Here is a 9888-nt window from a genome sequence, read left to right as displayed (position 1 = left end):
CCACTGAAATATACTTTAGGGTTTTCTATATCTTTCGAAAATGGATGGAGAGGCAGAAAATGAGGTGAAGATAAATGGGCGGGTGTCAGCAGATTCCACCAACGAAGAGGACACTTCGCCAGCTGTTTATGGAAATGAAAAGGAAGGTGTCCCAGATGAAATGGTTGCATCAGATCATGATGAAGAAGACTCTGAAAGTATGAAAGCCACTGAAGAAGCAGCCACCTCTGAGCCAGAAGACAACAGTGGAAATGAGTTCCACGGTGTCGACCACATGACCTCAAGTGAAGGCTTGGATGTGAAGATGAAGGAAGTGAATGAACAACTAATGTCCCACGAGGAGAGTGTTGTTTTTGAAATCAACAGCACTGATGGTGATGGACCTCCCAGATTACATTTTGAGACCCCAGAGAGACAGAGCACCACTCCTACACAGGAGGAAGATGAAACTGAGGAAAAGGGATCCGCTGCTGCTCCTGCACACAAAGAAGACATCAGCAATGAAGAATACATGCAGCTCCATCAGAAGCTGTGCGAGGACAGAAATATTGTCAGCCAACACCACAGCCAGCTGCAGACGAAACTGGCAGAGTTCTTCCGCAGGAAGGCCTGGGATGATGCCCAGCTGGAGAGGGAGATGTCAGAGCAGCTGCTGGAGTATGAGAGGTGCATCAACATACTGACTGACCTGAAGCAGCAGATCACTGCTAATATGGAGACAGCTCAGCAGCAGACAGAAGAGCTGAGGCTCAAGTCCCAAGAGAAGCTGAATAAGGTTGGTATTATTGTCAGGACCTGTGCAGGTTTCCTACATTGTTTTTAAAAATACCTAAAATATTTTGATAATTTCCAAGTTAAAAATGTTGGAAAGTGGACAAAGGTATTGTTAAAATATGTATGGTAGCCTATAATGATAAAATATGAGATCCATCCATCTTCTAACCGCTTATCCTCTTGAGGGTCGCAGGGGGGCTGGAGCCTATCCCAGCTGACATTGGGCGAGAGGCGGGGTGCACCTTGGACAGGTCGCCAGACTATTGCAGGGCTGACATGTAGAGACAGATAACCATTCACACCTACGGACAATTTAGAGTCACCAATTAAGCTATCTCCAATCTGCATGTCTTTGGACTGTGTGAGGAAGCTGGAGTACCCAAAGAAAACCCACGCTGACACGGGGAGAACATGCAAACTCCGCACAGAAGGGCTCCCACACCCGGGATCGAACCAGGAACCCTCTTGCTGTGAGGCGACAGTGCTAACCACTTCATCACCGTGCCACCCAAAATATAAGATAAAATAAGTAAATAAAACAGATTGGAACTGGAGATATAACATTAGGGCTAACATTATCGTAGGTGCCAGGTTTTGAAATGAACGTGAGTGTGCAACACGTTCTCACTCTGACCTCGTCAAATATCAGCATTTGGTCATGGACTTTCCATGTTATATGCATTATCTGTTTTCACAACACACTTCTGTTTTTACAGGAATTGTACAGTTTGCATACATTCATTCATTTTCCATAAGCACTTATCCTGTTAGGGGTTGTGGGAGGGCTAGAGCCTATCACGGGGCTGACACATACAGACAGACAACCATTCACATTCACACCTTTGGCCAATTTAGAGTCATCAGTTAACCAGCTTGGATAATAGTGGTGGTGCAGTGGTTAGGTGGTGCCTCACAGTAAGAGGTTACGTGGTTCGTACCCAGGATGGGGGGTTCAAACCACATGATGAGGGAGCCCCCCAGCGCGGAGCCTGCATGCTCTCTCTGTGTCAGCGTGGGTTTTCTCCGGGCCCTCTGGCTTCCCCCCACAATTGGTGACAGGTTGCTTAAAGTCCCTCTCAAAATAAACACACTACTATGGTACAACACACAGCAAATTGACCTTCAACAACAAATGCACAAGGTTACATTTAGCCAACACGCTCACATGGTTAGTTTTAGGCAACAAAAGCACGTGGTTGGGTTTAGGGAAAAAGAACAGGGTCTGGCTTTACATTCACAAAGGAAGCGAACACCGGCCTCCTGGGTGAAAGTCGGGTGTTGTTACAAAATAATGGCGCCGCATCATGCCAGTGTAAAAAGACGGCTTTTTTTGTCAGTGTCTGCCACTGGAAGTCACTGCCAAAACGTCGGTATTCGACGACTTTGGAGTGAGACCGTGCTGGAATGTAATGTTTTACCTGTGGAGAGTAGTCTTGAAATTAACAGTAGTGTTCCAAAGCTGCAGTTTTATTGACATCTAACATAATTTCCTGTTATGTTCATTATGTAAACTATCTGTGAAAACAGTATATTATAAAGATGATTACATACTGTACTTCCTGTCAGTTTGTAGTATGGAGCTGGGGCTCATCGCCATGCAAATAGGGGAATGCATTATAGCAAACACAAAGAAAGTTTGCAAAACAAAAACTCAAAAGTATGGAAAAATACATATAATTTAAAACCATGACGGGCACCCAGTGAGGGCTGCCTTTAACAAAAATTAATTGAAACGTTTAGCAAATACTCTTAAGGACATGGCTCCTCACATGCATTTTTATATGGCTGAACTTATAACAATCTTGTTATCCTTAATATATGTAAGCACCCAAATAATAATTGTTGATTGTGTGTTATGGTGTCATCCTCATCCTCAGGTGGAAACTGAATGGCGAGCGATCACTGCACTGAAGCAGGATGTAGCTGTGGCAGTACTAAGTCGATGCCTAGGTAAAGAAGTTGCTCAGGCCAAAGTAGAAGCAACCTTAGCAACAGAGAAGCTTCTGCAGGACAAGCTGAACAAGCTCTGCCTCAAGCACATCAAGCTGAGGATTAAGATTCACAGGCTGGAGACAGAGCTCTGTGAAGGGGAAGGACATGCCAGGGACCCCCTACAGCTCCAGTTTGAGCGGCTCCAGACAGAGAGGCTGGAGCAGAAAAAACACACCGAAAAGCAAAATGAGGAATGTTTAAAGATGCAGAAAAAGATCAGCAGCAGCGAAGAGGTAGGTTAAAGAATTCACAAATACAGATTGCTTCAAAGTCATTTCTGTAGTCATTTCTGTGATTTCCTGTATTAAGTATTTGTATCAGCATTGTGTTTTCTTGCGCTCTATCAGCTCCTGTCGAATGTAAAAGAAAAGCTGTTCTGGAGCCAGATGGAGATCCAGGCAAAGCGAGAGCAGCTGGCCACATTGGAGGCCATGGTGGCCACAAAGAGGGACATCTTGACCAGGAGCAGGCAGGCATCCAGTGGCCTGCAGAGAGACAACCTGAGGCTGAAGGAGCATCGTGGACTGCGAGGGAACAGGGTCCTGATGCAGGACTTTGAGGACTCTGTGGATGCCTCCGATCACCGAGCGAAACATCTGGAGGATCTGAAGTGCCTGCAGGCTGAGATTGTCTTCAGATGTGGCAGATGGAAGAAGAAGCTGGAGATAATTTAATTACTGAATGAACAAATGATTAAACTGAACATTTTAAGGTGCGATCAGGATACACAGTATCAACCTGGAAAAAAGCCAGATTAAACAGAAGAGGACATTAATAAGCATCAGCTTTAATTGGTTGTTTTATTTAATTTAATTTAATTTTATTTTAATCTTAATTTAATCAACAGTCTCATTGAGATTAAGATCTGTTTTTCAAGAGAAACCCAACAACAAGAAACATTCACAAGAACACAATCAGCAAACCAGGAACAACAAATTAGAAAAAACTGTTACAAGAATAATTCAAAACATCAAATAATAAAGCTTTAAAATCTCCAATGGGGGTCTAAGTTTGAGGGCAGTTTGAAGTTCATTCCATTTAAAAGTACCTGATCTGACCTAGTACCTGAAACCAGTTCTGCCAACATTAGTGCATGTCCCGACAACATGTCCTAACTGGATGCAATGTGAGCGAGTGGTTAAAGCGACTAAATTAGTTTCGTTGCTTTGTTTCTTATTGGACTGTCCTAAATGCCTGCAACGTGACATAACATGACATGATGCGATGTGGCACGCCGTTTTGAGCTGAACTTTTGATGTACGACCCGTTTGCTGTTTTTATTCTGTTTCGCTGATTCATGAGTTTTAAATGAGGAATTACCTACATGACACCCCCTTATTTCACTACAAAAACCTTAGTACACTCACATGCAAAGGTTTGGCCACCCCTGGTCGAAATTTAGTTTACTGTGAATAGTTAAAGGAGCAATAAGCGAAATTCATCATTTCTAGATTGAAGGAAATAAAAAATTGCTATGTGAAGAACTAGAGGTGTAATTTCATCTGGAGTATAGCATGACCGCACACACCCTCTCTCTGTGTTCATCTCCAGCCCATTGTTTACAAGCTGGTCCGGCTGCACATTCATGTGAATCCCCCCCCTCCTCTTGGAGCCCTTGGCCCTCCCTCCCTATAAAAGGCTACAATGAGCAATGAGCAATGGCAGCGCATATTTTCGAAATGAAATGGCAGAGAGCGGAACATCCACCTGAAGACGACCAAGATCTGACATTACCTCGAAAGAAACAACGGTTGTTGGCGAAGAAGTTGTCGGATGAAGAAAGGGACAGAACTCGGATTAACATTGGCCTTGCATTTCCAAGGTGGAGAGCACTGCAAGAGCTAAAGGGGCTACAATCTGACTCGGAGCAAGCTCTTTTTCTCCTGGACAGGTACAACATAAAGTCAAATGTCTGTTTTAATTAGTGTTACAGTAACGTTAAGCACATTTCACTATGTCAATTCAATTAAATTTAATGTTACAATCATAGCATAGGTTAATGTCCGGAGCTTGAGTTATTAGCGGTTCGATCCCAGCAATGGGTCAGGTGTTTCGGTTGTGTTAGATGAGTAGCCCAGCAGCTCAGCTAACGTTTGCAATTAGCATTGTAAAATGTAGCCCGGCGGGCAGCCTGGCGGCTGTGTTAAGCTATTCTCCTGCCTACTTCAGTGATGATGGTCCCTGTAATAAATGCAATATACTTGCTGAAATGGAGGCGAGGCTCAGTGACTAGAAGAGCTGGTAGAAGCGCTCCATAGCTGCAAGCTACTCCAATAGCCGTAGTAGCTCTAGTGCTAACTCTGGGAGCTAACTCTAACAGTCCTCTCTTCTCCGTGAGTCCGCCAGGCTCCACGCTAGAGCTCACCGGAGCCGAGAAGCAGGCTCCCGGAACGTTAGCATGGCAGCCGACTGGTGCTAACGCTAACGTCCCCATGCTTCTCAGCTCTGACTCACTGAGCCTGGCGGAGAAGCGTGGGGATGTTAGCACTAATGGGCTGCCATGTTAATGTTCCAAATCTCTCTGTGAGACCGTGAGCCCGGCTCCCGGTTCAGTTGGAGTTGGAGCGTTAGCGTGGTAGCCGAGTAGTGCTAACGCTAACAGGAAAGCAGGGAAATAGCTAAACACAGCAGAGGCCGAGAGTGAGTGAAAGACATTGCTAACTGCTAAACTAAGCTGGCTGTTTAGGTTTTATTTCCTCGCCCCTGTGGCGAGTGAATCTGCCTGCAGTGAAAGTGAGGGCTAACCGGTGCTTCCTCTTCATGCTCCACTTCACTCGGGTCCATGTCACTGGTCCGACAACCCATTGGTTCGACATCCCATTAGTCCGACTGTCCGCGGTGCTGAACGGCTCGCGGCAGGCGTATGGTGTGCCGCGACCGGCTCTGGGTCAGCTGGGAAAGGCTTGAGGCGGAGTAGGCTCGCGGCTTATGTGTTTGTCACTTTCTTTTTCATTTTAACCCACACCATGATCTTTTCCTGACCCTAACCAAGTGGTTTTTGTGTGGACTTCGGAACAATGGGTTTAGTATGGTTGGAACAATGGGATGTCGAACCAATGGGCTGTCGGACCAATGGGCAGTTCCCACTTCACTCAGCTGCTAACACAGCCACTTAGCCTCCGCTAGCTTCCCAGCTAGCGGCTCTCCGTTTGGATCCAACCGAAGCACCGAGCCCTGGTTTGTTATTCAGGTTAATGTGGGAAGAAGCAGCGGGGATATCGGGCAGCTGAGTGAAGCTGAGTGAAGCGGAGCCTGTGGAAAAAAACACCAGGACTGTCTGGATGTGATAGTCCCTGCTGCGGTACTCGTCTCGCCGGGACAGACGGGGGGCAGAGGTAGAGGGAGGAGTGGCTCATGACACACTTTGTTTTGCTCTACAGGCAGTGCACAACAGCGAACCTAGCGGTGAAACGATTTTGCTTATTGCCCCTTTAAGTAAGTAAAAGATGACCTGATTTCCACAAGGCAAAATTTTAAAGATGACACATTTCTTTAGTATTTTAAGCAGAATTGCCCTTTTAATTTCAATCTTTTATAGTTTCAAAATAAGAAAAAGGGAAAGGGCCCGAAGCAAAGTTTTCGGCACCCTGCACTATCAGTTCTAAGTAGTGCCCCCTCTGGCAAGTATCACAGCTTCTTAACAATTTTTGTAACCAGCCAGGAGTCTTTCAGTTCTTGTTTGGGGGATTCACATCTACTCTTCCTGCAAAAGGCTTCTAGTTCTGTGAGATTCTTGGGCTGTCTTCATGCACTGATCTTCTGAGGTCCATCCACAGATTTTTAAGTTTACAGGTTAAGTAGGTACTGGATTGTGCTCTGTAGATCTCAAGATTTAATTGACACAAATTGTATGAGGTAGTTTGAAGGTTTCAACAGCTGAGTCTTATGAATGAATACCATGAGATGGCAATTTCTTCTTGACAGAGGGAGTCCATCCAACAGTGTGATACAGAAAACTAGTTTGTGATAAAGGCCTCTACCGGGCGAGGTGGAGGCGCAGCGCACCTGCGCTTGGCCAACTGGGTGTGGCCAGGCGGATTTTGCAAGTTTGGCACACCGTGCGTGCTGGCACAGCTACTCCTCTTTCCCACCTCCATCCCTCCTACCTGCGCAAGTCGGAAAGAGGGAGGAGAGAAGGTGTGGGGTGGGTTTCACACAGCCGATTCACATCACACCAATCAAATGAGCCCCTCTCCTCGCCCTTAAGTGCGCCGCGCGAAAGCATAATGAGAGTTTACTCAATTTGCCATGGCAGAAGAGAGCAGCAGCGTCAGACGTCCAGACTTTTCCCAGGAGAAAACTGATGTTTTGGTCCGGGAGGTCCAAGCTCGCAGTGTCCGAATATACAGAACTGCATCAGTAGAGAAATGTGTGGCTGTATTTAAGACATAGACATATATACATAGATGCCGCATTGACTACCACTGCCTATTGGAGCCGACGTCCTCAAGAGTACCTTGCTGCAGTCAAGATGGCCGACAAGGCGCCGCCATACATCCATGCCGGAAGTCACAACCGGAAGTTGGTTAATCGCCGCTCGATCCCGGAAATATGACCGAGCTAAAACAAAAATAAAGGCTTAAAAAACACGTACGTTTACACATAACATAATTTTATGCATTTTGTGCAGTTACATGTTTATCGTAACGGTATAAGTGACTAGTTAATTGTCTCGCCACGACTTTATAGGCTACTGTAAAACTCAGAAGTTAGTTAAAAGCCTACAATAATATCACTAAGTTATAATGCTAACGTTTCATGGATTTAACTTTAATATCAACGTTATGAATACAAATGTAAATATTATGTTTGTGTGGTGGTGGCCACACACACACACACACACACACACACACACACACACACACACACATACACACACACATTCACAATAGGACTGAAGAATAACTAAAGTTAAATAAACTGAATTCTCAGATTAAATAAACTGAGAATTAATAAAAAATGAGAATTTACACAACCAAATAAACAGCATTTTCAGATTAGGCTGCAGTTGCAACATGCACACATGGTCACAACAAATGTCATACTTACTTTCACATTAGCATATGATGTTAGGAGTGATAGGGGGCTTATAGTTCCTCTTTTCTTTCCTTTTCCTTTTCCTTTCATTTACGTTTTGGACTGGTTTCCGCTGAGAAATAAAGGTCTGGTTGAGCTGTGTGTTTGTTGACGTCAAATCATTGAGGTGCGCACGCACCCTCTGGAGTTAGTTAATGAGGTGACAAGATTCAGGTGCGTGAGAGCGGCAGAGGAAAAATGTTTGCTTCCATGTCATGAGGAGTCCCTCCATTTTGTTGAAAGTGCCGCTGAAGAGGACGACAGTTACACCCACCCAGCCAAGCCACAGACTTTGTGAGAGCGAAACCAGTTTATGTTTGTTTTCGGATCCATTTTAACTACAAAAAAACCTGAACTATTGGGAAGAGCCAGGACGGAGCTCGCTGCTCACCGGGAGCCGCGGCCAGAGCTGGCGGTGCCTGGACTGACTGACCAGCCTCTGAATGCACCTAGCCTGCGGACCCGGTAAGCTGGCCTACCTGTATTATTTCTCATGCCTGGCAAACCAGTCCGCTGTTTCGTTCTTTCCTCCATTTGTTTCCTTCAATCACACTCCAGGTTAGGGCTAGCCTCTCATTTGAGCTGTTGACATCCTTAGACTTGACTAGTCCGTAACATATGGTTAATATTAATTTATGTTAACAGTAAAAAAGAAGGCACTGTAAATCATTGGTGGTACAGTGTAAGGGTTGTACTGCCCAGACATTATGCATTAATCATATGATCCTTCCTTTATCTCCTGGATCACAGATTACCTGAGAGGAAGCGCACAGTATGTCAGGTTGGGGAACTGTGCTTCTGGGACATTAATGAGCAGCACGGGGGCTCCACAGGAGACTGTCCTGGCTCCATTCCTGTTCACACTGTACACAGCAGACTTCAAATACAACTCTGAGTCCTGCCACATCCAGAAATACTCGGACGACACTGCTATTGTGGCATGTATCAGGAATGGGCAGGAATCTGAATACAGGGAACTGATAAAAGCCTTCAGTGACTGGAGTCACAAGAACTGTCTCCTAGTGAACACCTCAAAGACCAAGGAAATGATTATAGATTTCTGCGGGTCCAAGCCCCCTCTTCAGCCAGTGAATACCTGTGGGATGGACATCAAGGTGGTGCCAAGTCCTAAGTATCTAGGTGTACACCTGGATAATAATTTGGACTGGTCCCTACACAGAGACGCTCTCTACAAAAAGGGGCAGAGCCGCCTCTTTTTCTTAAGGAAGCTCAGATCTCTTGACATCTGTAGTAAGATGCTGCAGATGTTTTATCAGTCTGTGGTGGCAAGTGTGTTGTTTTATGCCACAGTCTGCTGGGGAGGAAGGAAAATTGTTGTAGATTCATGGTGTATTAATCTGCCTCTGCTACAAATATCATTCAAACACTGTGCAGACACAGCTCCCCACACCCCGTTTGTTCAAAGGCACAGAAGAGCAGCTTAGAGAAATGGCTTCAATCCTGCTGGTTGTATTTTCATCCACCAGGGATCTTCAGGGATGAGCGGGGACATCATGGGCAACACAATGGCGCCAGACATTTGTTACTGCAACAGAACAGACATTTCCTGGGTCTAGAGATGTGTTCATTATCCAGTTTAGCTATTAACCCATTTAATCCCAAATTTTTCCCAGACACAAAAATATCCAAATCATGTGTCATTAGTATCCCTTTGAAACAATCAATCATAATTTTTAGAAATTTTCATGGAAAAGTGTGTGAAAAAGTGTGTTTTATGATTGGTCACAATTGTGACCGGTGGGATACTGTGTGGTATTAACCATTGGACAGACTAAATATAGGTATATTTGACTTGTGCAGTGTGTTTGTGTGTGTGTTTCTCTGTGTGTGTGTGTGTGTGTGTGTGTGTGTGTGTGTGTGTGTGTGTGTGTGTGTGTGTGTGTGTGTGTGTGTGTGTGTGTGTGTGTGTGCGTATGTGCGTGTGTGCGCGTGAGTGTATAACATCCTTATATATAAAGGCTAGTTATTATCACTTTTAAAAGTTCCAGCATTGCCTCTAAATGCTCTCTCATTGTAGTGTGAATA

General features: G+C 45.0%; 1 protein-coding gene across 1 annotated transcript; it reads left to right on the top strand.

Annotated features, from left to right (window-relative positions):
• Nucleotides 1-25: 25 nt before the first annotated feature.
• On the top strand, nt 26-5737 carry ccdc96 (coiled-coil domain containing 96). The gene is made up of 3 exons (XM_049568879.1): nt 26-775; nt 2652-2999; nt 3114-5737. Exons 1-3 carry the CDS (start codon nt 41-43, stop codon nt 3438-3440), a joined length of 1410 nt encoding a protein of 469 aa, XP_049424836.1. The 5' UTR covers nt 26-40; the 3' UTR covers nt 3441-5737.
• The last annotated feature ends 4151 nt before the right edge of the window (nt 5738-9888 follow it).

The sequence above is a fragment of the Epinephelus fuscoguttatus genome, linkage group LG23 (assembly GCF_011397635.1).
Source record: "Epinephelus fuscoguttatus linkage group LG23, E.fuscoguttatus.final_Chr_v1".
Lineage (NCBI taxonomy): Eukaryota > Metazoa > Chordata > Actinopteri > Perciformes > Serranidae > Epinephelus > Epinephelus fuscoguttatus.
This window is presented reverse-complemented; position numbering and strand designations above follow the sequence as displayed.